The 27976-nt window shown below is 40.1% G+C and overlaps 1 protein-coding gene across 1 annotated transcript; it reads left to right on the forward strand.

Moving 5' to 3' along the window:
- Positions 1–1903: 1903 nt before the first annotated feature.
- Positions 1904–27553, forward strand: TSPAN3 (tetraspanin 3). Its single transcript, XM_027123700.1, has 7 exons — positions 1904–2248; positions 15739–15930; positions 16180–16254; positions 17787–17888; positions 19275–19427; positions 19692–19775; positions 26644–27553. Exons 1-7 carry the CDS (start codon positions 2186–2188, stop codon positions 26734–26736), a joined length of 762 nt encoding a protein of 253 aa, XP_026979501.1. The 5' UTR covers positions 1904–2185; the 3' UTR covers positions 26737–27553.
- Positions 27554–27976: the final 423 nt, after the last annotated feature.

Genomic DNA, 27976 nt, shown 5'->3' on the forward strand with positions numbered 1-27976 from the left:
AATAGATAGCTAGTGGGAAGTAGCCGCATAGCACAGGGAGATCAGCTCGGAGCTTTGTGTCCACCTAGAGGGGTGGGATAGGGAGGGTGGGAGGGAGACTCAAGAGGGAGGAGATATGGGGATATATGTATAGTTGATTCACTTTGTTATAAAGCAGAAACTAAAACTAAAAATTAAAAAAAGAATCCACCTGCCAATGCAGGGGACACAGGTTCGAGCCCTGGTCCAGGAAGATCCCACATGCCGCCGAGCAACTAAGCCCTTGCGCCACAACTACTGAGCCTGCACTCTAGAGCCTGCAAGCCACAACTACTGAAGCCCGTGTGCCACAACTACTGAAGCCCATGATCCTAGAGCCCGTGATCCACGACAAGAGAAGCCAGCATAAGGAGAAGCCCACACACCGCAATGAAGAGTAGCCCCTGCTCGCCACAACTGGAGAAAGCCCGCGTGCCGCAACAAAAACTCAATGCAACCAAAAAAAACCCACAAAACTTAGATGTTGTTACTGGCCTGCTCAAAGCCTTGCAGTATCTTTCCGCTGCATATGGCTTAGTAGGCCCTTGGTGATCTGGCCTTGCTCACTTCATTCTCTGCTCTCCACTGACCTCCTGCACGTCAGGCTTTTTAATGTTCTTTTTCCTACTGGTCATGTTCCTGCTCAGGGCCCTTGTACTTGCTATTCCCACCTTTGGGCTATTCTTCCTCTAAATATTCACATGGCCTGCTCACTCACTTTAGTTGGTTCTCCTCCAACATCTTCTGTTCGGAGGACTTCCTGCATCACTCTCTATCCCCTTCCTCTGAATTATTTTCTATCACTACTCAATATCATGTCATAAACCTAACCTGCCTATTTGTTTGAGGTCTACCTCCTTTAACAGAATGTGAGCTCCATGGGGGCAAGGATTTGTCTTGCTCACTGTGAAATGCCCACTACCTAGAACAGTGAGGCACAGAGGTGGTGCTTATTAATGAGTGAATAAGTGGCTGCTGCTGCTGCTTGGTACAAATCAATAGGAGGCTGAGATGAAAAGGTATTGGTGAGAGTACCTGGGAAAGGTGATAGCCAGGGAGATTTCAGGAGAATGAGATGATTAAGGACGAGCAAATGGGCATCTTTAAGGGCCAACTGAGGAGGGAGTGCAGGGTTGTAATGGCAGGTAAGACAGTAAACAGGCAGTTTCGTGTGTGGCTGAGAATGTGGTTTTCTGCCCTAGACCACCTAGTCTCTGTGTGGCTCTGGGTAAGTTTGTTAATCTTTCTAAGCCTCAATTCCTCCACCAGTAAAATGAAGCTGATAACCATAATACCTTCACCTAAGGTTGTGATGGAGGTTAATTGAGCAAATGGCCATAAAAAGTCTGGCATGGGGTAAGCTCTCAATAACTGTTCATTACTATGATCAATGCAAGATTGGGGGAAGAGTGTGAAATGCTGCAATGTGAAAAGATGTTTCTGTCATCTTTCTAAGTCTTGTTCCAAAATGCCCTACCCAGGAATGGACTTCATGTGTTACCTTGCTCCCAACACACATCTACACGAAAATGTCTCCTCATGGCCAACCCCCTCACCAGCCTTTTCTCCTTTCCAATGACTCTTCTGAGAGCTAGCCTAGCGCTTGGCACAATAAGTTCTCCATAAATATTTGTTGATGTTTACTGCACTTCTCCCAGACAATGCTTAGGTGTTACTTTGTCAGGACCGACCTCCTTAGGGGAGAACGGGCTAGGTAGAAAGACAGCGTTCTTCAGACTCTGAATCACCTGTAAGCCTGGCATAGTAAACGCAGCTCAGTAGGAGCGGACTGGGTTTGGTCCTCTGAAACTTCCCTAAGGAGCCGTCTGCATCCAAGGGCGGCCAGAGGCCAAGAAGGACACTGAGCTTTCGTCTCCTTTAAGAGGCGTGGCTTCGCTGTAGAACCACGGGAGTGATTGGCTGAAGCTGCCTGTCCGGGGGCGGGACTCGGTTGCCGGGGTGTGGCGCGGTGGCCTGGCGGAGACTGCGGCGGCTGCGCGGAGGAGCGAGGTGCTTGCTGGGCTAGGGGTGGGCGACGGCTCCGGGGGCTGCGGTGAACGCTTCGCAGGCCGTGCAGTTCCCACAGGGAAGGCGCCGTCGCCATTGACGCCTCGCTCGGTGAGCGCGTCCCGCTCGCCGAGCAGGGCCTCAGCGGACCGCCGGCACCATGGGCCAGTGCGGCATCACCTCCTCCAAGACCGTGCTGGTGTTTCTCAACCTCATCTTCTGGGTGAGCGTGGCCGGCGGGCGGGAGATGGCGGGGGGCCGGCGGTGCGGCCCGAAGGAGGCCTCGGCTGAAGCGCCTGTGGGGCCCAGCGGGGACCCAGGCTGGGCCGGGGCTGGCGCTGAGGGAGCCAGGGGGCCCTGTGGCGGAGGCGCGAGGGGAGGGGGCCCGGGCCGGCCCCGGGGGCCTCTTCGTTAGGTCCCTCACTGGCTGGGACGAAGGCTCCGGGCGTAGATGGCGGTGAGAGGAAGCCCTCGGGGGCTTCTTGCGGCCTCCGCGCTCGGGCCCGGTGCCCCCGCCGACGAGCTCTGTGCCAGGGGCCGGCGCTGAGAGGCCCCCCGGCCTCCCCCCTCCCCGGAGCAGCCTGCTGGACGGAGAGCTCTCATTGCAGATTCTTTTAGGACACCAGGCTCGAAATAGGATATTCCCCAAAGGGTCGGGCTCTGCTTTCTTTGTCGGGGCCCGGAGCCCTGGCAGCTCTAGTGGCAGCCCCGAGGCGTGCGAGCAAACGGTGCAGTAGTGCGGGGACGCTACCGACTCAGGGGTGAGGGATTTTGCCTTAGAGCTTTTTGTGTATGGAGAACTGGTTGACTGGTTACCAGCCCAGAAAATGGAACGGTTTCAACTTGAGAAGCCAAATAATCCTGTAACCAGAAAATTAGTCTGTTTGTTTGGTCCTGGGGATGGGTAGCCTGAGATTATAAACCTTGGTTAAATATGTCTCGGATGTCACAAGATCTTGAAAGCGTTGAGTTATTTCACTTTCAATAAAGGGTGCCTTACACATTTTTTGGACACGCCCTCAAAGAAAGGGGTGTTTATAGCCCCTTCATCTTACTTCAGGTTCTTATCTCGCCAAGGACTTTTGTAATAACCTGTGTTATTCCTGTCAGTCTCTCCACCCTCTAGTTCATCTGGACTTTGCACCCGGATAAATCTTATTAAGCATTTCTTCCCTCACATCACTTTATTTCATTTAAAAAATAAACACCCGCCCACACCCCTAAAGCTTCAGCAGTAGATTAAGGTTCAACCTCCTCTTGGTATTGCAGTTAAAGTCCTCAGTCACCTTTCCTTCTTCACCATTGACCATGTTCTTAAACACTTGCTGTCCTGGACACACTTCCCTGTCCCCAGTCCCCAGGACACTTCTTGAACATTCCCACTTCCCATACTTTTGTATGTCCCCATTCAACTCTTTCCCACAAACATACCCTAAATTAGGAGGAATCCTTTCCTTCTTACAACACATTCCCCCCTCCCCCAACAAAGGAGGAAACTTTTCATATCCTGACTGCTGTAGCATAAAAGGATAATTACATATAATAAGGCACTTACTACACACATGTATTGCCATAGAGTCTTTCAGGATATTTATGGTGTGATGGAAAGAATCCTGACTGGTAGGGCCGATAGTACTGTTCAGAATCACCCACGTGTCATTGATGTTTCCATGATTTCTTCTTTTCCAATTAGAGCAGTGTTTCTTATACTTACAAGCCTTTTTAAAAGCTAAAAGAGTTTCCAGGGCTCTCCAGATGAGAAACACTATAGATAAGAAGATTCTTAGATATAGACTTAGCTTTGTAGCCTTTACAGTTCCTTGTGATTTTTATGGGCATAACAGTTTGATTTTGGAGAAGAGTCTGTGTACTGTCAGGTGAGTTCTAGGCTATTCAAGCTCAGGGACTGGAATTGCTAATGAAACAAAATATTGGAAATGCAGGAGCCATTTTCTTTAAATAATTAAATTTTCATTTAAAATAGCAGTTAATTCAAAGGTTCATTAATCTTTGGAAACTATGTAAGTATAGGTACTGTTGGCACTTAGTGAAGAAGGTTATGATGAACTTCAGTTGTACTTTTCATAGTGGCTTCTTGCCAAGATTGAAGTTAAACTGTGTGGTAAAAACACTCTTTATCTAGGTTAGTAGGATAATAAAACATTTGTGAGCTGTGATGAGGAAGTTAAGCAGACATGCAGGGAAAAAAACTGTGGCGTACAGCAGGATTAGTGCAACATAACTAAGGAGGAAACAATATTAGATATGTCTCGTGCCAAAGTATTAGTTTAAGGACCAACTGTTGGAATCTGACGATGTTGGTAATCATAGCTAATATTTGAGTGCTTTTAAAACCCAGGCACAGTGCTAAGCACTTTACATGGAGTATCCTCATAATAGCTCCTTCTGGCAGGGAATATCGTGCTTCTTTTACAGATGAGGACATTAAAGTTTACTTAAAGGGGCACACGCAAGGTGGGGCAGAGCCAGCCTTCACACCCAGGTTGTCCTGTGCTCTAGAGCCGGTGGTGGTAGAGCAAAGTGGAATTTCAAAAGATTTGGAAAGGGGAAGGAACTGTTTAGGCTGTGTTAGACTCACTTGCTCTAAAACACTGATTTTAACCTTGTTTAGAACCTGCCCCAGCATTTAAACTACACTATTTAACTTGTCAGTTTAAAAAATTAGGTCATTATGAGGAAGTACATAAAACAGATGTTAACCTGTTCTTCCTGGGAATTTCTAATGCATTCTTCAGTTCTAATAAGTATATTCTTATATAGTGGCCCCTTCCTCCTTTTAATGCCTTAATCTATAAGTGGAAGAATAAGCATTCCCTACACAGAGCATCTCTAAAGTTTTTCTAGGTTCCCTTGGGCAACTTCAGCAAAGTTGCCCAGGCTCTGTTGCACTGGCTCTTCACTATCGGATGGTAATGACTGATTGTTGATAAGTTTTAAAGTTTAATTGCTTTGTCAACATCTTTAAACTACACCTCTCTATATCATGATATCCTGGTTTCGTTGGCAGCTTGTTCAAAGAGCTGTGATGTGCAAATAGATACGTACTTGAAATACTTAGGATTGATATTAAATGATCTGACAGCCAAAACTGTTAATGTTGACTTGGTGTAGATTATTTTGAACAGTGCAGTCTAAAGAAGTTACTATGGAAAGGCTCAGACAAAGGGGAAACAGTGGGTTCTAAAATCCTGAAGGTTGTCTTAGTGGAAATTGAGAGTGCCTCACCAAATTCCAAAATATTAGCATGAAAGGTAATTTTGGACTAGTGAAGGGATGTACAACTTGGATCTCTTTGTTTTTTATGGAGTGGCATAGCTTTAAATGTAAGCGTATTAGTTCTAGACCCATGATAATTTTTGGAAGACAGGAGTGTTTGAGTTACATGACTAAATTTTGAAGGCTATTGGAACAGTCATTAACCTCTTCTCTAAACTGCACTTTTGCACCAAGGTCAGACAAGGGTCTTAATTCAGTGGGTCATTTGATCTGACCCAGGAGGCCTCATCTAAAACAAGTTTAAATCAGTACTTTATAATTTCAGGTTTTTATTCTGGCAAGTTAATTGAGTACTTAATGAAGACCCATGTTATACAAATTACTTTTACTTTTTCTACCCTGTGAGAAAAACCAATTGGCTAGTATTTATTTTGGTCATATGTGTCTTAGGCATTATAGGGACTACAAGAGAAAGCTTTGTCCATGCTTGCAGAATTTATAGTCTGGCACATCTGCTTAGGGTGTTGTTTTTCATCAGTATGAAAGGCCATAGTAACACTAACACAGCTGTGGAGTGGGAAATACCACAAGGTTAAACACCTTTTAAATGCTTTTGGAAACAACTTTGGAATGTGGCACCTTCACTAATCATCATTCACTCATATGAAATACCCTTTACATACAAATCATATTTAAAAGCCTTATATAAGCATTAAAATTTACCTTATCTTAAAAAAGTTTCATATTACTCTTCCCTCTGTGAATACATATAATTAAGGAAAATTGCTTTGTTAAACAAATACAACACAAATGTTTAAATACCTACTTTGTGCTTATATTACTGATAGAATGGTGGAAAAATGAATATCACTGTTCTTACAGAACTTTTTTTTTTGGTGGAGCAAGGCAATTAAAAATAAGCAAGGAGGGCTTCCCTGGTGGCGAAGTGGTTGAGAGTCCGCCTGCCGATGCAGGGGACACGGGTTTGTGCCCTGGTCCGGGAAGATCCCACATGCCGCGGAGTGGCTGGGCCCGTGAGCCATGGCCGTTGAGCCTGCGCGTCCGGAACCTGTGCTCTGCAACGGGAGAGGCCACAATAGTGAGAGGCCCGTGTACCGCAAAAAAAAAAAAAAAAAAGCAAGGGAAATATCAGATAGTGATGTGTTATGCAGAGACTTAGAACAGGGTGATGTGATAGAGTGATTGGGTGGCTGCTTTAGGTTGGCAAAGAAGTCTTCTCCAAGGAGGTGAAATTTAATCTGGAATATGAAGGAACAGATTTTGGGGTGATTTGGAGGAGATGGGGGACATTTAATACAAGGAACAGCCTACAGGCTCTAAGGCAAGAATATACTTGGTGTGTTCAAATTACCAAAAGAAAGCTTAACTATACTTTCATGCTTTTGTTTAAAAGATAAAAATTTATAATGAAATATTTCAAGGAAGACTTCTTCTTCACAAATCTCCATATACATATTTTGTCTTTTCTAGCACATCTTGCACATTTGAGTTGAGAATATGATACTTTTAAACCGGAACCTTTATCAAACATCCTGGAATTTGTTTCTCCACCTCCTGTATTCCTATCATCATGAATGACTGCTCTGACAAAGAATATGTCATTGGAACACACCTCCAGCTAACAGATTTCTTTTTTCATAGTTATTTTTCAATTCACTAGAAGAAAAGCAAGTTATGGTGTATTTTAGGAGACCTGTTTCTTAACTTTGACAGTTAGGAAAATGAATGTTTCCAGTCTTACTACATTCTCAGTCAGCTGTCCACCATACCAAGAGCCTTGTGGCTCTGAGTAATCATTAACTGGAAGAGCGCATCGCATGGGGAACTTAGTCAGGAAAGCTCTCTTTAGTTGGCAGTTTAAGGAAGAGGTTGTTTAGTAGCTCTTTAGGATATTTATCATGCTTTGAAATATTTTAATAAATTTTATTCCATAAGATCCAACTTAGCTTAGGATTTTTGCAGAAATTTTATTTTCTTAAAATTTATACTTGCATCAAACAAGTATATTCTAAGAATCATTCACTTAGTAAATACCTGTTGAATATCTGTGCTTTACATGTTTCTGAGAAATGCAAAAAGGTACAGTTCCTGCTCTCTGACAGCTTATAGGAAGAGGGGTCAGACAGGCAAAACCATTTAATAGTCTATTGAATTTAATTTCTAGCTGCTCCTCCCCCTCCTCCTTCCCCTTATACTCACAGAGAGTCTCAAGTCTTCCTTTAAAAATATCATCTCTTTCCTCCTTCCCCCTCCTTAATAGTTTTGTAGAGTCAGTAGATGAGAACAATTATTTGCATTGATGTATTTGTTCTTGATTTACTAAAAGGGAATCTATAGTAAATGCTGACATACTGTATTTTACATTGTTGCTGCTACTGATTAAACACATAACCCAAGCAAGGACAAACTCTACTATTATAGAGCTTAAGGACCTCAGGCTCCAGTAGTAATAACTGACTCTTTTTACAGTTAGAGTAGGGTGTGAGGACAGAGGGTCTCAAAGAAAAATGCATGTTTAAATTACGTGCTTCTCAGATGACCCCTGGAGCCCTGCAATCTGAAAATATTTAATTTCCATGCTGTTAAAATAATTTGGCTGTGGCAGTTGCGGATCTCCAGTTTCATTGCAACCTGAACATTTGGGGTCTTTCAACTCGTGGATATAAATTGGATTAAATAGAACAACTTTGTTAAGCTAGATGAACAGTGATTATAAAAAACCAAATACAGAAACATTGAAAATAGGACAAAATTGAGGAACATGACCTTTGGAATGTCATCGGAGTAATATTGGTTTAAAGGATTAAAATACTTTTTCTTTAAGAGTAATGGCAATAATGATGGTGATATTGATAATGATGGCAGAAGTGGCTTACTGTCAAAATTTTACCCCTCCAAGTAGGGTTTGTTTGTTTGTTTGTTTTTTACTTGTCTCCTTAATAGGTAACATTTATGGGGGGAAAAAAAGGATGTGTACTGAAAGGATCAGAATTGTGTTAGATAGTCAGAAAACATCTAAAGATGAGTCAAAGCCAGGCAGACCCAAGAAAAGTGATAAACAGGGAAGATTGGCAGAAGTGCCTAAAATATTTGGGATTGAAGAGATACCTGTTTTATGTTGGTGGTTAAGGAGAGATCTAAGAATTCGTTTGTGAAAGAACAACAAAGTCTCAATTTCAGATATAATTTTAAATATTTACTTTTATGATTATGCAAATAATATATTTGCTCTTTAAAGAAGACACTAAAAAGTATTTTAAACTAACGTTACCATAATTCCACCACTCAGAGACAACCAGTATTAACATTTTGGTGTTTTTTTTCCTTTTTTTTTAATGTCTGCATGTAAGTGTATTTTTCCCCTAACACACCACAAACATATTAGTAAATTATGCTTTAACATATTTAAGGGCTATAATGCAAATATACCTCTGGATGCTAGGGTTTTTTCTTTTGTTTTCGCTATTATAATTTTGTTATAATATTATAACATTTTGATGAACATACCTTATACAAATCTTTGTTTTCATCTGACTTATTTTCTTAAGAATAGACTCCTAGAAGTGCAGTTAGTAGGTACAAAAGTATAAATGCTGAGGCTAATAATGTGTTGCCAGATAGCTCTCCAGAAAGATTATTCTATATTATTCTGTACTTCTGTGGGCTCTTCTCTCTGTACCCTTACATATCTTTGAATACTGCTTGCCTTTATTATTGACCAATTTGTTAGGTTGAAAATGATATATTTTAATAGCTTCAGAAATTCTTGGTTAGAGTAGCTTTAATTTCTGAAAGGATTTGAAATCTTTTTTTTTTTTTTTTTTTTTTTGCGGTACACGGGCCTTTCACTGTTGTGGCCTCTCCTGTTGCAGAGCACAGGCTCCGGACGCGCAGGCTCAGCGGCCATGGCTCACGGGCCTAGCCGCTCTGCGGCACGTGGGATCTTCCCAGACCGGGGCACGAACCCATGTCCCCTGCGTCGGCGGCGGACTTTCAACCACTGCGCCACCAGGGAAGCCCGGAATTGAAATCTTTGGTATAGTTTTTTTTCTTGAGTGATAAGAGAGTAAATGAAATATGTAGGCATTGGACTTGGTAAGAGTAATTATATTTAATGATATGAAGTATTTCGTCAGAGTAAGTCAGAATTGAAACAAATAGGTTTGACTAGAGAATATTATGGTAAGTAGAATGCTGAAAGATTTGAGGTGATTTTAAGACACTACTAATGGCACAAGGAGGGATGGAGTTTGGAAAAGCTTTCAGAAATGCACTGCATAGAATTACCAATGGGTTCTTTGTAGGAGAGAAGCGAGGTACATGAAAAACTAATATGACCGTACAGGAGACTCTGAATTAAATGTTAAAAGATAGGTACATAAGATGGATTTTTGCTGCTGTTTTTCCCCTCTTTACTTTTTGAAATCTGCATTCTTATGAAGTCTAGAATACATGGTGGTTTTTGCCAGGTCTTTCTACTCTTTCTTCCAACATTCCAGTCGCTTCTGCTTTACCAATTGATTGTTGGAGGCAAAAATCACACTGAAGGAGTAGTTCTTGCAGGCAACAAGAATTTGTGAGACACTGTGCTTTTTAGCTGAATGACTTCAGATGGTCCCCTCATCTTTACACTGTCCTGATTCTTTCCCTTCTACAAATGAATCCATGACTACTGTATACCACTGCAAGAAAATCACTCCTGTTCTTCTTTGCTTTATCTTCACCCATATGCTCTGTGGGATGTGGGATGCACCTTCACATTTCTAAATTTCCATATAGATGCACTTTTCACAGCAGAGGTGTTTTACCTCCTGGCTTGTAACAAGGCTGTTTTGTTTTTAATGTTCCCTGATTCCAGTGGCAAGTATCACTGTGGTTGATGTGCTCCCTTTCATTTCATATTCCTTCTTCCTTAGAAAAGTAAAGAATTTAGGAGTTTTGTGGATTTTAGCATGTCATCGTCTTTCACAGAGGATTTCAAAAGTACAAAAACAAAACAATTAGTTTGTAAAACCAAAACACTGGTTTCTAAACTGTAGAAAAATCAATCTTACATAACATTGAAATTTCTAATTTTAAAGGGGCTTCACATTTGTATGTATTGAATATGTAGTGGAAGGGTAAAAGGATAAAGTGAAGTGTCATACTTCTGGAACTCATACTTCTAAAGTTTTCTGATAGGTAGCTTTATTTCTGGAGGAACAGCTTGGGGTTCTGCAAAAGCACTGGCTTTCCTAAAGTTTTAAAATTTTGTGACTTAATTTAGAACATGAGTTTATTAAAAGGTAAAGAAGAATGGTTTTCAAAAAATTCTTTTTTCTATAGTTTCAGCTCTCAGCCTTTCCGTTAAGTTTCCCTTCACTTATTTGTAAAAAGGATGAGTATTTTTAGTATACTGTCCTGGCACAAATCCTCCTTATAGGCTCAGATTTTCTCAGCGATGACTAATGCAGTTCAGCTGCTTCCAAGTTCTACATTTCATTCCCTCTTCTGCTGCACCTCCTCTTCCCCCCCTGCAGCTGGTTTGTTGGCAAAGCCCAGATCCTTTGATACATCTCAATCCCAGCATTACCCTTCAGAAGGATTTAACCCTGCTTACCTTTTAGGCTTTCTAATAGCCACAACTCCTATATCAAAAATCTGCATGACTACAAAGTCCCTAGTTAGGAATTACTTATAACCTTTTTCCGTTTACCATATAAGCTCTACCTATGTTTTTCATACTGATGGTTGGATGTCATTAAAGCAGTTGTTTATTGCTGTTTTTATGTCTTCAGCTGTTTTAGGGACACCTTCTCTATATTTTCAGAGTAACTGATGTCATTTCATAAATTGTTTACTATACAACTTACATTAAGCACTATATATACATGTTGTTAAAAGAAGAAATTTTTGAAGTTACCTTCAATTTAGGAGACAGTCTCTGTCAGTAATTTGATTTATATAGTTTCATATCAGCAATCAGTGCAGTTTCTGCTTTGGTGTGTGCAACTGCTAAGTTGCTTCCCACTGTATGTTGTCAAAACAGAAGCGTTATGTTTTCAACTCTGCTGTGTGATTTGGATGTTGACTAGTTTGCAGCCTGGGAAAAGAAACTGCCTTCAAGTCTATTAGAAAAGAACAGGCGGCTTTACAAATGGCATTTCCTCCTAGCCTTCCATTGCATTCGTTATCTGTATGGGTGGAGGATGGCTGCACTGGAAGCATTTCACTTGGCCCACACCCAGGCAGCACCAAGTGTGAGCCTTATAGGGATCTCTTTAGGTTGAAAACTCATCATTTCATGTTTAAAATGCAGATGGTTCTTCACTTTCCCATGCTTCAGATTAATTGTTGAGTACATATATCTTCCAGTTTTATCCTGTTGTTATTCAATTTTTTTGTGTGTGTGTGTGTGGTATGCGGGCCTCTCACTGTCGTGGCCTCTCCCGTTGCAGAGCACAGGCTCCGGATGCGCAGGCTCAGCGGCCATGGCTAATGGGCCTAGCCACTCCGCGGCATGTGGGATCTTCCTGGACTGGGGCACGAACCCATGTCCCTCACATCGGCAGGCGGACTCTTAACCACTGCGCCACCAGGGAAGCCCTATTCAAATTTATGTGGTCTTAAATTTCATTTACTAGCAGCTCAAAGATGGAATTCATTTTAATTTAAGCCATTTAAGAAATGAAGATTGCCTATTAGAGTAAGAAAGGCTAAGAGTCCAAAGGATAGAGAGATGACTAGTGAAGACAAACTGGACAGTATTTGATGGCTTCATATTTAGTATTCTTCTAATTCTGTTTGGGGACTAAAAGTATTTACTGTAACAAAATGTGTGTGTGTATACACGTGTGTGTTTGTATATCACACATATGTAGTCAAGAAAAAGTAATGTTTGGTAAGAATGTTAAGTATTCCATGTACTTCGGTAGTTAATGCACCCAGACTATTAAGCTGTTTCTCCTCTCTCCCCTCTCCTGTGCCTTCCATCATCCCATAATAATATGTCACCAAAGTAAGTATGTCAGTGAACTGAGGGCCTTTGAACAGGTACAGTTGCTGTAGGTGAAGCATTTATAAACTAATGTATTCCAGATGTCATGGCCATCAGGAATTCAGTAAGCTGGATTAAGTTGCCAAATCTTGTTTGAATGGTGGGCTAAAAACTATAAGCATTAGACTGAAGAGAAACAAAGCAAAGTCAAACCAGAGCTTTATGATTGAGATAGGAGGGCAATTTCAAGGGACTGGATGAAATGAAGTGTACTCAATGAATTTTGACGAATACCTTCTATGTGCCAGGCACCGTTCTAGGTGCTGGATGGTGGTACAGGGCTGAAAGACTGACAGGCAAAGTTTGTGCCCTAATGGCATGCTGAGACATATATAGTTATAATTGCAACAGTTGTAATAAATGCTCTGTTAGAGCTGTGTAGGGGGTGGTATGTGACCAAGTGCACCTAATCCAACCTGAAATGGTCGAGAATGGCTTCCAAAAGGAAGAGGTGATATTTAAACTGCATTTTAATGGGTGACAGGGAGTTCCCAGGCAGATGAAGAGAGGGCATTCCAAAGAGAATAGCAGAGGTAAAGAAGTAAGAGGATATGTGGTACATTTGGAAATAACAGCTTTCTGTTGTTCAGGGTACATGAGAGGTAATGGAGTCTGAGCCTGAAAAGCAGGGAGGAACAGCTTAGTTTATCAGGGGCCTTATTTGCCTCATCTTGATTTTAAACATGCTAATGCCTTGATCTGTTTTATATTTTTAACAAAAATAACTGATCATATAAAGAACATATTATTAAGGGACAGGGAGGGTCAGAAAGTAAGGTTTAGGGTGAACAATGGTAAGGCCCACATTAAGACAGAAGCACTGCAGAGGGTTGAAGAGAAGTTACGGTATTCAGGTAGTGTTTTGAAAGTAAATCTGAAGGAGTTTGGTGATTGATGGGATGTAGAGGTAGGACAAAGAAAGAAAATAGAGTAACTCTCAGGCATTTGACTAGAAAAAAATAACTGTGGTGCCATTTGCTCTGGAATACAGAATATGAGGGAAGGTTTAATGGAGTGGGCAGGAAGGCAGAGAGGGTTTGAGGTAAGTTGAGGGCAAGGTGTCTGTGGGGCTTCCAGATGGGGATGTGTAATCCTGAGATGATGGCTTAGGTAGAGAGCTGCAGTGGCTGGTGAAGCCATGGCTAATATAGCCCAAGGAGAGCCTACAAAATGAAAACTATTTAAATAGGGCTGAAGGTAGAACTCTGGGGATCACTAACATTTGTCTGGTAAAGAAGAGTCCATGAAGAGAATGAGAGAGCAAGCAGTGAGAGAAATAGGAAGAAAGCCAGCAGTGGGGCCTCTTGAAAGCCAGAGGAGAGTTTTAAAAGAATATGGTTTTTTGGACTTCCCTGGTGGCGCAGTGGTTAAGAATCCATCTGCCAATGCAGGGGACACGGGTTCGAGCCCTGGTCTGGGAAGATCACATGTGCCATGGAGCAGCTAAGCCCATGCGCCACAACTACTGAGCCTGCGCTCTAGAGCCTGCAAGCCACAACCACTGAGCCCGCGAGCCGCAACTACTGAAGCCCGCGCACCTAGAGCCCGTGCTCTGCGACAAGAGAAGCCGCCGCAATGAGAAGCCTGTGCACCGCAATGAAGAGGAGCCTCTGCTCGCTGCAACTAGAGAAAGCCCGCGTGCAGCAACAAAGACCCAACGCAGCCAAAAATAAATAAAATAAAATAAATAAAAATTTTAAAAAAGCTTTAAAAAAAAGATTATGGTTTTTTAAGTTGCCTCCATTACTCTAGTCTTGTCTTCTCTTTTTAAAAGTTCATTATTATTTTTTAAAAAAATCAACTTACTTTCTCAACTTTCCATAAATGGGGTCTTTTTCTTCCAGATCTGAATGATTCTATTGGCCTGGTATATGAAAAAATACTGATGACGCCCAAGCTTACAGGGTCCCACAGACTCAAGAAATAAACTGAGGGCTTCCCCCGTGGCACAGTGGTTGAGAGTCCGCCTGCCGATGCGGGGGTCATGGGTTCAAGCCCTGGTCCCGGGGGATCCCACATGCCGCGGAGCAGCTAAGCCTGAGCGCCACAGCTGCTGAGCCTGCGCTCTGGAGCCCACGCCACAACTACTGAGCCCGCGTGCCTGGGACTGGTGCTCCGCAACAAGAGAAGCCACCGCGATGAGACTGTGCGCCGCAACGAAGAGTGGCCCCCTGCTCGCTGCAGCTAGAGGAAAGCCCGTGCACAGCAACGAAGACCCAACGCAGCCAAAAATAAATAAATAAACTTATTAAAAAAAAAAGAAAGAAACTGAGTTTCCAGGTTGAGAGGAGTTAACGATATTTCCAGTATCATTGTGGAGGCTCTTTTCTAGTTTGAAGATTAATGATTTATGTGTTAAAATTTTGAAGAATGGTGAAATAATTCTTTTTACTTGAATGTCTCAAAGTGCTCTGTAAATGATAATTCATTAAACCAAATGTTTTAACACTTAACCTCACACTGTATTTGCTCATTCACATAAAAGCAAGCAGCATTGGGCTGTCAGTATTGTGCTGGTACACAATGATAGCAAAATTGACAATGATAAAAGGAAAATGTATGTAAAACTCTGTAACTGGAGCATTGTGTCTGGAGCAGCAGCTGTTCCATGACTTTCTGCATTGTTTGCCTTTAGGTGCTCTAAAACCTTTGTTACTCAAAGTGTAGTTCAAGAATCAGCAGCATCAGCATCACCTGGGAGCTTGTTGGAAATGCAGAATCTCAGGCCCCACCCCCAGACCTACTGAATCAGTCTGCAGTTTAATAAGATCTTCAGGTGATTCCTATTCATGTAGTTTGAGAAACACGATTCTAAAGAATAAATAGACCTAAAGGGTTTGTACAGTTCTTTAGTAACGTAGCCCTCTAGCTATGAAAATGGTAAATTTCATAGTCTCAACTACGACAGCAAATGTTTTAGATATGGGTATCATGGTTATTAGTTGCTATTGTATTTTCTTTCCCCAAGTCATTAGATGGAGATTATAAATGCAGATTCTGGAGTCAGATCGCCTGGGTTCAATCCTGCCTTTGCCACTTGTACCCGATTTCCCCATTTGCTGGGGGCAGTCCCCACCTCCACACTGACCCTCATTGGACATGTAATTGAGCTACAGAAGCGCTTTGGGATGTGTGTGTGTTTTCATTCTTGTCATCAGTCTTACTTACTGGATTCATGGTTTCTTGGTCCTAGATGAACCAGCAGCTATTGAAAAGTAGATGGAGCTTGGAAAACTTGACAACTTTAGTAACGAAATGCTCTTACTAGTGAATAATTTACAGCTTCACAGAAAAAACGTCTACAAAGATTTAAAAGTGGTGGAAAATCTCATTGAGTTATAACATGCTAAGAAATAGTGGGGATTTTTACCAGCAGGGGTTGGAGAATTTTACCAGCGCTCTGACCTTGTTTTCAACAGGGAGCAGCTGGCATTTTGTGCTATGTGGGAGCCTATGTCTTCATCACTTATGACGACTATGACCACTTCTTTGAAGATGTGTACACTCTCATCCCTGCTGTGGTGATCATAGCTGTAGGAGCCCTGCTCTTCATTATTGGGCTAATTGGCTGCTGTGCCACAATCCGGGAAAGCCGCTGTGGACTTGCCACGGTAAGTTAGCTCTTCACTGATCGCATGTGTCGTCATAGTATGTGGGAATATTCATTTGTGTTACTTGCTTGAATTGAGCATGAAACTCCATTTTCTATTTGACTCTCTTTATAATTGGAACAGAATTAGCACTTGTCTTAAACTTCCAGCAGTTATCTCAGATAATTGCTTTTTATCAAGAGAGTATTTAGAGTTATTTTTTCATTTGTATTTAATTTTTGACAATGTTTCCTTACATTTTCCTTACAGTTTGTCATCATCCTACTCTTGGTTTTTGTCACAGAAGTTGTTGTAGTGGTTTTGGGATATGTTTACAGAGCAAAGGTATGTTGTCTACTGGAATGTATGTTTTAAAAGGTGGCTTAAGTGTTTCAAGTGAAATAGAACAAACTCATTTTGAGAGTAAACATTTTCTTTTGCCTGACTTCACTTTAGCCACTGCTTTGAAAATGTAAGGATAATTAGAAATTATATGTCAGGACTTCTAGTCTCATTTAATATAGCAAAGTGTTAATTCTACTACTGTCCTAGTTTGTAGGTAGTTTTCTTTAAATGACCATAGGATGATCTGCAAATGAATAGTTGGTCAGCTGAGAACTTTGTTCAAATTTCCTCAGCCTATAGATTCCCTATATAGATTCCCAGATTTCTGTTTAGAAGAACTAAACTGAGGATTTCATTTTCCATTGCCTCTTTTTAAAAAAAATGCGTTGGTTCTGGACATAGAAAAAGGTGATTGGGAGTTGTAATCCTGCAATTTGTTCCTGAGGAAAAAGGGGTCCTACCAACTCAAACACTAAGGCAACTGTTGCCAGCCACTCCCTTCTTGCCCCTCTTTCCTCTTTTCTGGTCATTCTTCTTTTCTTTCCCCTTTCCTTTCTATTTTTCCTGCTTTTGCTTTCCATCTACTGTACCATTTAAGGCTAAACAGGCTGCTTTAAGTTAATTTGGGGATAACTATAGAGCTGTTATAAAGGCATAGTAGGGTTATTCTCATAGTAGGGTTATTCTCTTATGATTTTGAATCAAAGGCATGATATGCCAATTTAATATTCAACCATTGCTACATAAGGTACCAGAGAGCTATGCCAAAAAAAGAACGCAGTGGATTATGCCCCTACCTATGATCTGGTTATCAATTTTATAGTCTTACTACATCACTGATAAAATTACCAAATTGGTCTAATCATCTTAGAAGGGTAAGGAGAATCTGATACAAGCAAACTTTATTAAATGACACTTTAGTTGCCACTTGGCAATACATTATGGAGAGTTTATTTCCTGTCTTCTCATTCACATACATTGAACTGCAGCTCTTCATAAGGTGCCACTTTTAAGGACTGATTTTTTTTTTAACCTGCTGATTACTTTTACATATTTGCCCAAGTCTAATTAAACGTTAAATAAGTAAAATGGAAATAATGTTGGTATTTGTCCCAAAAGTATCTTGTGAGGGCTTTTTAAGTTGTTTAATTTTTACCTCCTTTAGGAAAGGAAAATGAGTAGGTCTTCTGAGAACCCACTGAAAACTTATTTGAAAAAGAAGGTGGTCTGTTTATAAGTTAGGACACCTATCTCAAGGCTCAACTGCTTTCTCCCTCTTGAATAAATTGGTAGCCTGCCATCTTGCACACAATCTTCTCTGTGATTGCTTTTAATCTGTGTGATATAATATGTCTGAAGTTTTACCTGAATCTACATGGAGGCAGGAAGGGAGAAAACTTTTTTCTTACAAGAAATTCACGGAAATATCTTGCCACTTTGCACACATGCCATTAGGGCATTTTAGCTGGAGCCTTGACTAATGTTACTTTTATCAGTATTTTTGAGGGACTGAATTCTTTGTTTTAATTCAGGTGGAAAATGAGGTTGATCGCAGTATTCAGAAAGTATATAAGACCTACAATGGAACCAACCCTGATGCTGCTAGCCGGGCTATTGATTATGTACAGAGACAGGTGAGTTCTTCTGAGGCTAATTTGTTTTTGAGGACCAATCACTGTTGAGCAAACATTAAACTTAACTCTGTTACTATGTAAATTAGCAGTATACATTTACAGCTGTGGTTAGCTTCGTGATGAGTCCAATAACCTTTTTTTTTTCAAATGCAGCTACACATGAGTTGTTAAACTAAATGATCAATGCTATTTTTTTAAAATATAAATTTGTTTATTTTTTGCCTCCCTTGGGTCTTTGTTGCTGTGCATGGGCTTTCTCTAGTTGCAGCAAGCAGGGGCTACTCTTCCTTGAGGAGCACGGCTTCTCATTGAGGTGGCTTCTCTTATTGCGGAGCACGGGCTCTAGGCACTCGGGCTTCAGTAGTCGTGGCACGTGGGCTCAGTAGTTGTGGCTCACAGGCTCAGTAGTTGTGGCTCACAGGCTTTAGAGTGCAGGCTCAGTAGTTGTGGTGCACAGGCTTATTGGCTCCACGGCATGTGGGATCTTCCTGGACCAGGGCTCGAACCCATGTCCCCTGCATTGGCAAGCGGATTCTTAACCACTGCGCCACCAGCGAAGTCCAAGTCCGATAATCTTACCTTCACCCTTGGAAAGTTTTTTTTCCCACCATTACCTAGTCACAGCCAGATAAGAAGCATCTGATTTTCCCTTAAAAATAATTAGCTAAAGAGGTGATAATGGAAGAGAGGTACGTGTCACAGGAAAGTTCAGCATCCAGATGGACTTCAAAGGAGGTGAGAAGTCTTCATATACCTTGAGAAAGCAAGACCAGAAAGGATAACAGACAAAACCATTAAAAAAAAATTATTGTAGACAATTTGAAACATACCTGAAGGTAGAGAGAATTGTACAGTAGATCTTTGTATCCATAAACCCACCTCAAAATTGTCAGCTTTTTGTCAATCTTGTTTCATCTATTACTCCCACATATCGTTTGCTAGATTAACTTAAAGTAAGTCCCAGACATTTCAGACAAAATATTTTAAATACTTTGTCATTGGAAATAATATTTAACTCAGGATTAGATGTTTAACAGGCAAAGTGTAAAGATTTTTCTTAGCTGTAAACTACCCCTTGTGGGCAATATGATTTCTCAAATGGAGGTTCTAGAGCCACTAATTAAGTACATGTGGCTATTTAAATTAAAATTAAAAATTCAGTTCCTTAGTCACACTAGCCACATTTTAATTGCTCAATAGCCCCATGTGGCTGGGTGCTACCATACTGAGCATACAGACACAGAACATTTCTATCATTAGAGAAAGTTCTGTTGGACATCACTGGTCTAAAAGTAGCTTAAAGCTCTTCAGTGCATGGAACTCTAAAGTTCGGCACAGGGGTATGTGTTCTGTGACAAGTAATATCTCTGTTCTCTTCTCTGTTAGCTGCATTGTTGTGGAATTCACAACTATTCAGACTGGGAAAATACAGACTGGTTCAAAGAAACCAAAAACCAGAGTGTCCCTCTTAGCTGTTGCAGAGAGACCGCCAGCAGCTGTAATGGCAGTCTGGCCCACCCTTCTGACCTCTATGCCGAGGTAAGTTCAGTTTCTTGGCCAACACTTGAATCTAGCCTGGTAGCTTTTTTTCTTGGTGAATTATCTCTACCTGGAACTTCTTTTCTACCTTCTTTTACTTGTCTTTAACGCCATTTAATTTTAATATAAATTATTTTCAAATGCATTATCTTTTTTCCCTCTTTTAGTTTCTGTCATTTCCATTTCTGCCAGTGAGTAGTAATATGTGACCTTGCAGCTTTCACTTTTTAAAAAGACTAATGAGGATGACTTTGGGTGTTTTAGGGGTGTGAAGCTCTAGTTGTGAAGAAGCTACAAGAAATCATGATGCATGTTATCTGGGCAGCACTGGCATTTGCAGCTATTCAGGTAAGCACAGCTAGCCAAGGAGTTTTCAGAGTGTACTGATTCTCTGATGGCAACCCTGAATGGTTTTAATCACTAAGTACAGTTAATCTTTGTGTATATAGATAACTTGGAAGTGATTGAGGTACCAGACACTAGTTTCCAGCATCTTCCATTTCCTGTTTCTAGACATAGACCCAGAATGGTCCCAGAAACCAGAGATCTGGATGGGGGAACCATGTGTGAGGGGACTCCTTATCTTATTTTCTTGACTTGATTAGTGAGTGACCTGTTCAAAATACAAACTCTTGTCATAATGTATTCTTGGGAGGTACTTCAGTAGAACTTCACAGAATTAAAAAAAAATCAAACTGCTGTATTTCAGCTTGGAAGTGGAAAGTTCTATTTTAATCTTTTTAAAATTTCTCCTTCCATTTCTTGCTTTTCTGTCGTCAAGGGTTTTATATGTTCATATACATAAATCAAGACTAGTGGCACTACACTAGTCTCTTACAGTAACGGGAGCAATTTTATCACTTTACAGGAATGACCTTTAATTAAAAACTGAGATTCTAACCTCCCTTGTATTTGTGGACTTAGTTTTTTTAGAAGGACTGTCATCAAGAAGTCTGTTATACCACTTGGCATATTTGGAAATGTACCATGTCTTTCTGGTAGCTGAGGGGACTTGTCCCAGCTCCTACCAGTGAAAACAGTCTTTTTCCCCCTTAATAAGAGCTTGTACAAAGTAGCTGGTAATTGTTTTAATTACCTGTCACTTTATCAAAAAAAAACCCATACACATCCTTTATCCCTCATACCCACATAAAAAACAAGTAAGAAAGATGGCTATTTTTCTGCCCAGTATAATCTGCATTCCTAGTTTCTTGGGTATATACATTATATCTTAGGGATTCTGTTAGAGGATATTACAACTATTTGAAAATCCTTTGCATCAGATCTAGTTCTCAGAGTGTTCTTTAGTGTTCTTTTAGTATGTTCTTGAAACATGCTTCAGGTCTAGAGAGTCTACTTGAAGAAAGTTTTGATATCATTTAATTGTTAGAAAAACCAACATAATTGCTAGTTTATATGTAAGTTGCTTGGCTTGTCTGCTCTCTGTATATTTGAACAGAAACTAGTGTATTGAACAGGAAGTGCCTTATAAAATGGCAAAAGGGTGAATGTTTACTTTGCTGATAATTCAGAGAGCTCTGAAATGATTCATTGAAAAGCCGAGCTCTATTTGCTATGGTCTCTGCCCTTTTAAGCGTTTTCTTTTTGGCTCAGCATAGCAGTAGTCTGTTGATCAGCAGGGGTGTACTTCATATTTTCTTTGTGTAAACACATTCATTTAGCTAAAAATAATGAAACGTGAGGGAGGTCTCTTTTCCCAAGTGAAATCCTGATCTGTGCATTTTTAATGATTTTATGTGTGGTAATAAAGCTGCATGTATTAGCATGCAGCAAAAAAACTTTAGAACTGTATGGTGCTTTTGATCATGAAATGTGCAACATGTATATAGAAGACTGATGAAATCAACACTTTAGATATGTCCCTCATCTAGTTAAGCTTATTAACCAGTCAGATATTTCTTCATTAAATATTTTTTAATGGGGGCTAATAAATATTCTAACTAGTCTCTTAAGGATGCCTTCTCATATGCATTTTATACTTAAATCACCCTGACTTAAATAATGGCTGATGAAGCTTTGATGTTTTCAGTTCAGCAAAACTAAGTCAGGGATTCAGAGCTTTTACAGCCTCAAAACCTAGTAGTTTTGAAAATTTAAAAACTGGTTTTAAAGGGAAAAACATCCGTTTGAAATAAAAGAATTTTCTACTTTTTTTTTTAAGAGTACCTATAAATGTTTAAACTTTTGATTTTAAAAATCTGATGTAGATTGGTGCCATGTTTGTGGAAAACCTGAATGAAGGCAGAAACAACTCAAAGAGCAGAGAGCTTTTATGCTTTTATACTTATCCTGATAGAGAAAGAGCTAGAAGGATGCTTGGAGATTCTGCCGTCCCTGGTTTTAAAGGCCATGAAAATGAGGGAGAGCAAGGATAGCATGACTTACGACCATCACTAAAGCTTGAACCCCGTCTCCATGTGTACTCTGCCTCCAATTACAGATTGACGAATTAAGATTCTCAGAAGATTAAATTCCTAAATTCTGTTAATGAAATCTGACAGCAAATTGACACTTAAACTGGTTAGAATACACAATGTAATAGCATTGAAAAATGATTAGCACTTTTCTTCGGGTTCTAAAGTGGGGAAGCTCTAAGAGCTATCACAGAAAATTCAATTTTAAATAATGGGAAAGATTGATTGATTTTTGGTAGTGTTGTGAGTATCAAAAATATTTAAGCGTTGTCTCCTTTGATTTTGAGTGTGATTTGTGGTACTATTAAGCTACATTTCATTGATGTTCTAAGGCATAAAGGTGAATTTAAGAAGAAATTTTCCCATAAACATAATTTACCAGTAAAAGCCTCTTGTTTGAGTGTTGGTCATCTGTGGGCCAATCTAGCCCACCACCTCTTTTTGTGTGAGCCCCACACATGTTATGTATTGTCCATGACTGCTTTTGTGTTATGGTGACAGAGTTGAATAGTTGCAACAGAGACCAATTTTGTCTCTTGGTTCACAAAGCCTAAGATATTACTGTATTGCCCTTTATGAAACATCTGTCCCCCCTTGTTCTAGTCTTGTTAAGTAGTCTAGGTTTGGGTAGGACCAAAATTACCAAGAAAGAAAAACCTGAAAACTGTAAGAGAATGAGATTTTAAAAATTTTGCTACACCCTTTATACTGTTAGTTTCTTAATGAGCAAGGTATTTCACTTCTTTGAGAGTAGCCAGCCTCTTAAATGAACAAATGATCAGCTATAAATTTTATATTTCAACAGTCTGGTGATAATAATAAAATCTAGGTTTTGATTTGGCAAGCTCTTAAGTTTCAGCTGTGTGTAAGGCTCACTGCACAGGCAGTATGGGGAAAATGGGAATTGTCAGTCTTTGGAGTCTCACAACGTTGGCATGTCCTTAAAGATGGAATGATGGAAAGCAAAATTTCACAGAGAACTAGTTCCCAAGGCCTTGTTGCTTTTTTCTGGTCTGTATGCCAAGTGTGAAGGAGGTTGAGACTGTTATTTCCTTCCTGCCTCTTCTGACTTCTATTTTAATTCATTAAAATGAGTTAAAATACATAAATGAATAGCACTTCAGATTGGGCCCCCAGATAGTTAAAATTGAGTGGCTTGATTCTGACAGTCATTTTAGAAAAGTATTTCAAGTAATTCTTCCTTAAAAACTTAAAACCAAAGCTTGGGAAGCTAATTCTTGAATGGCTAAGATTTTTTTTTTTAATTTTGGGGAAATTAATCTTAATTGTTAACTTCTTGAAAATTTCTTAATTGAAAAACCCATTTGATAAAATTTTCTTCAAAGATACAAATTTAGTAAGAGGTAAGCCTCCCTCTCAAGTCTTGACCCCAGCTCTCGAGTCCCCCCTTGCAGAGGCAACCACTGTTCCCAGTTTCCTGTATATCCTTCCAGAAGTAGTTTGTGGTTAGACAAGCACATAAATATTTTTTATGCAAATAGAAGCTTATAGGATGCAATTTTCTACCTTTCTTTCTTAAGATAATTGTATGCAACCTCCAGTTTTGAGAAACAATGCAGACAGAATCCTGTATGCTTTGCTCAGTTTCCTTTAGTGGTTAACATTTTGCAAAACTATTACATATCACAACCAGGATATTGGCCTTGATACAATCCACTGATTTTTTTTAGATTTCTCATTTCTATATGTGTATTCAATTCTGTACAACTTTATGACCTGTTTGGTTCTTGTATCCGTCACCATAGTCAAAATACTGAGCAGTTGCAACACTACAAGTGTCTGCCTGATAACTCTTACAATTGCACCCGTCTCTGTCTTATGCCCCCTCCCCCATACCCTGGTAACCACTAATCTGTCCTCCATATCTAAAATTCTATTTTATCATTTCAAAAGTATCATAAAAGGTACAAAAGGTTACATATAATGTATGATATGTAACCTTTTGTACCTTCTTAAAAAACAAATTAATATGCTACTGTGGCAATATAGTATTCCATTTTTTGGACATACTTCATAATTTAATCTACATTAATGGGCACTTATGGAAGTGTTGCTATTACAGAAATGCAAGTAGTGAATTTCCTCTGTATATATGGGCAAAGTCTGTAGCAAAATATTTGTAGTCATGAAATTGAGGGGTCAGAGAATATGGATGACTTTTTGATAGGTATTTCTAAATTTTTCTCAGAAAAGAATGTTTTCATTGTGCAGTTCTAATTACCTTGTATAAAATACCTACTTCCCCATAATGCCACCTACCTAGTGTATCACAGAGCATTTTAGTCCTTGGCAGTTTTTTTAATCACCACTTGCCTATGTATTTACTAATCATTTTTGCAGTTGCTGGGTGTTATATTTGGACTAAGTGTAGATTAGTTCTCATGATGTGACTACTACAGGGGAAAGTTTAATTGCAAGAAATCACACTGGAGCTAAAATATTTGTGTGATATTTTAAAATCTGTTTTTGGAAAATTTCAATAACTGATGAGATTTTAGTATAGCAAAGCTTTGGAAATGGACCTGTAATACTTAGTGATGAGGTTTGCACTATAAGAAGTTATTGTGTAGTGCTTAATGTTTTTTTTAAAATTGTAGTATTTAATGTTCTTAAACAGACTCATTTCCAAGCATGAGTAGGGTTTTATCAAATTTATTTAATTGTTTTTAAATCAGTGCAAGTTGATTTAAGTGAAATTAAAGTCAGGAAAAAAAGGATACTTATTTCAGACCCCATTTTGAGAATGCTGACTCCTTCGGTAGAAGTTAGCCAACTGAAAGGAATGTGAGGAAGTGGGGATGGGAAGAGATCTTTTCCCCAAGCTAATCAGTAACTTCAGAGCTTAGCATTTTTATTGCTCAATTTAACATTGCCTGGGAACATAATTGTGTTTGATCTTATAGCTGTTCTAAGAATGTTTTGCTGTACAGTGAATGGAAATGTATTTCTTTAGGAATTAGATACTAAACATGTCTAGAATTGGCTTAAGATATTTAGTAAACTTTCAACAATATCCACTTTTAAAATGTCTTTAAGGTGCTTTGCGCTAGTAAGCACTCAGCAAATATTGATATAATGAAACTGTTGAATTCAAGCAGCAAGTATATATCCTGAATGGGTAGAATAGAGGCTAATAAATAAGGGCAGAAATTGGAGAGTGTGACTTTATCAGGGAGAAATCAGTTTGAGGACATCCTTTTTCTCTGTACATGTGTCTCATTAGTAATCTTCCACTTCAGACTTTGAGAGTCTTATTTATGGATCAGGTATACTTTGTTGAAATTAGATTGACCCCATATGTACAGAGGGCCCTGCCTTTTAAAAATCAAATAACTGAGACCTTTCACTGTCTATGAAAAGTTAGAGCAGCAAATTAATTTATTTAGCTCTTTAGTACCTGTTTATATTTTGTAAGAAGCCAGGTCAAAAATTCTAGAATCGTTTCTTTCTTTTTTTTTTTTCTTTTTGCGGTATGCGGGTCTCTCACTGTTGTGGCCTCTCCCATTGCGGAGCACAGGCTCCGGACACGCAGGCTCAGCGGCCATGGCTCACGGGCCTAGCCGCTCCGCGGCATGTGGGATCTTCCCGGACCGGGGCACGAACCCGCGTCCCCTGCATCAACAGGCGGACTCTCAACCACTGCCCCATCAGGGAAGCCCTAGAATCGTTTCTTTTTAATCCAGCTTAATCCTCTCGCTTATCCAAAATAACATGGCACTACTATTCCAGTTTGCTACCACAGAAGGATTAGGCCTTATTAAAATAAAATGATGAAGGAAAAGTGACCTTTAAAAAGTAATATGTATATAATACCACAGAGCCAAACCTAGATTTCAAAAATAGTAAATAATTGTGGAACAAAAACCTTTGAACTATACTTTTTAGTATCAGGATTGGTTTTCCCCCATAGGGCTTTTGGGCTACTCATATATTGGGCTTTTCACTTTGTGGTTTGTTATAAAGTTTATCTCCCTCAAATCCAGATGCTTAAAAACACCACCATTAGGGCTTCCCTGGTGGCGCAGTGGTTGAGAGTCCGCCTGCCGATGCAGGGGACACGGGTTCGTGCCCCGGTCCGGGAAGATCCCACATGCCGCAGAGCGGCTGGGCCCATGAGCCATGGCCACTGAGCCTGCGCATCCAGAGCCTGTGCTCCGCAACGGGAGAGGCCACAGCAGTGAGTGGCCCGTGTACCGCAAAAAAAAAAAAAAAAAAAAAAAAAAAAAACCCACCACCATTAAATTTGCTCACCATACATAGTCTTGATCATTCCGCTCCCTAGACCTTTGCTGTTCAGTATTGTAGCCACTAGCCACATATGTCTAAATTTAAATTAATTTTAATAAAATAAAAATTGCAACTCCTTAGTTGCGCTAGTTACATTTCAAGTGCTCAGTAGCCACACGTGGCTAGTGGCTGCCATATTTGACAGCTCAGTATAGACTGTTTGCATCACTGCAGAAAGTTCTTTCATGCAGCACTGCTCTAGATTGAGATGGGAATGGCACTAGGAGAGACTTGATTCTCTGCTGGCTTCACAAATTGTTCTTAGGTGTGAAGCAGGGAAACTAAAACTTGGTACTTAGATCCTAAAAAGATAATGTATTCATTTGAAATTGCTTCCGTTACTGTTAGTGCTTTTTTGATGATTTGAGATCTTTGAACTTAGAAACAGTTCCATTGCCAACAAAGAAATACGCACTTGCTGTAAGAGGGTTTTCAGCCTTTTTTTTTTTTCCATTGTTGTTTTCTTCCCACAGCTGCTGGGCATGCTGTGTGCCTGCATCGTATTGTGCAGAAGGAGTAGAGATCCTGCTTATGAGCTGCTCATCACCGGTGGAACCTATGCATAGTAGAAAACTCAAACCTGAGCTTTTTTAGTCTTGTTCTGATTTGGAAGGTGAATTGAGCAGGTCCACTGCTATTGGCCTCCTGAGTTCATTTAGTTAAAGCACACGTACCCAGGTGTCGGACAGAGCAGTTTGGCTCTTCACGTGTCCACCTTCTTACCTACCCACCTGTGAGTTTCTTTTCCCCTGTTCTAGCTGACTCTCCATGTCCGTAAGTGTTTAAGTACGGTGGTAAATGTTCTAATCTCAGAACCATTTGCGAGTTGCGTAGTGTGGTAGAATTAAAGGCGGACATGAGCCTGCTTCTGTTACCTCCAAGCAGTAATGGGACTGCTGCTGAAGTATCACCGGGTCCTTTCAGTCTTCACAATGGAGAGCTCTTGGCCAAAGGTTTTTGGGGGGAGGGGGAGACAGTCAGCTGTCTGGTTAAAGTTAATACCAGATGGTGCCCCTCATCAGTGTCCTTTTAAAAAATATATACTATAGTTCAGTAAGATAGCAACTGTACAAAATGGCTAAAATAGATTTTAGAATCATACAGCGTGTATCTTGGTTCATCTTCAAAATCAGACTGATCTTTGAAACTAGCGGTTTTTAATCAAAGCTGGCTTTATAGGAGGAGTGTAATGTATGCACTACTGTTTTAAAACAATTAGTGTGAGTGTGTGCGTGTGTTTTTTTGTATGATTGAGCCCATTCATTGTAAGTCTAAACTCGTTAGAAATAATGTACCCATGTAGACTAGCAAAATAGTATGTAGATGTGATCTCAGTTGTAAATAGAAAAATCTAATTCAATAAACTCTGTATCACCCCCTCAACATGTAGGTTTTAATTATTTGGAGATACTTCAATTCCAGAGCAGCAGTATGTTTTAAATGTTGGTGCTATCTGCAGTTCATTATGCTTTGCATGTGTTTTAATTATATCTGTTGCTAAATTCTAAAGGCCTTGATATTCAAAAAACTACAGATGCTTTTCAGTCCAGTATATCCCACAAATATGGAGCACCTACTGTGTGCATGGCATTGGGGATACAGTGACGGTGCTGTCCTCTTCAAGGAATGTGGAATGCTAGTATCAGAGACACATACAGAAACAGATAATTTCCGTACAGTGCAGTGATTGTAGTGGTTAAAGAATGGGAGCCCAAAGGAGGTGCCTGGAGAGGTCAGAGGCAACTTCCTGGAGGAGAGGCCCAAGCCCAGAGGCTGAATAGGCTTTGTGGGAGAGGGTATACAGGA

Source organism: Aethalodelphis obliquidens, unplaced genomic scaffold (genome assembly GCF_003676395.1).
Source record: "Aethalodelphis obliquidens isolate GAN/ISIS:26980383/991018 unplaced genomic scaffold, ASM367639v1 scaffold26, whole genome shotgun sequence".
Classification (NCBI taxonomy): domain Eukaryota; kingdom Metazoa; phylum Chordata; class Mammalia; order Artiodactyla; family Delphinidae; genus Aethalodelphis; species Aethalodelphis obliquidens.

Excerpts from the sequence above, each read along its gene's own strand:
- TSPAN3 (XM_027123700.1), top strand. The coding sequence starts at position 2,186 with ATGGGCCAGTGCGGCATCACCTCCTCCAAGACCGTGCTGGTGTTTCTC. Across the intron at positions 2,249-15,738 it reads TTCTCAACCTCATCTTCTGG|GGAGCAGCTGGCATTTTGTG; the intron begins GTGAGCGTGGCC and ends TGTTTTCAACAG. Across the intron at positions 15,931-16,179 it reads GCCGCTGTGGACTTGCCACG|TTTGTCATCATCCTACTCTT; the intron begins GTAAGTTAGCTC and ends TTTTCCTTACAG.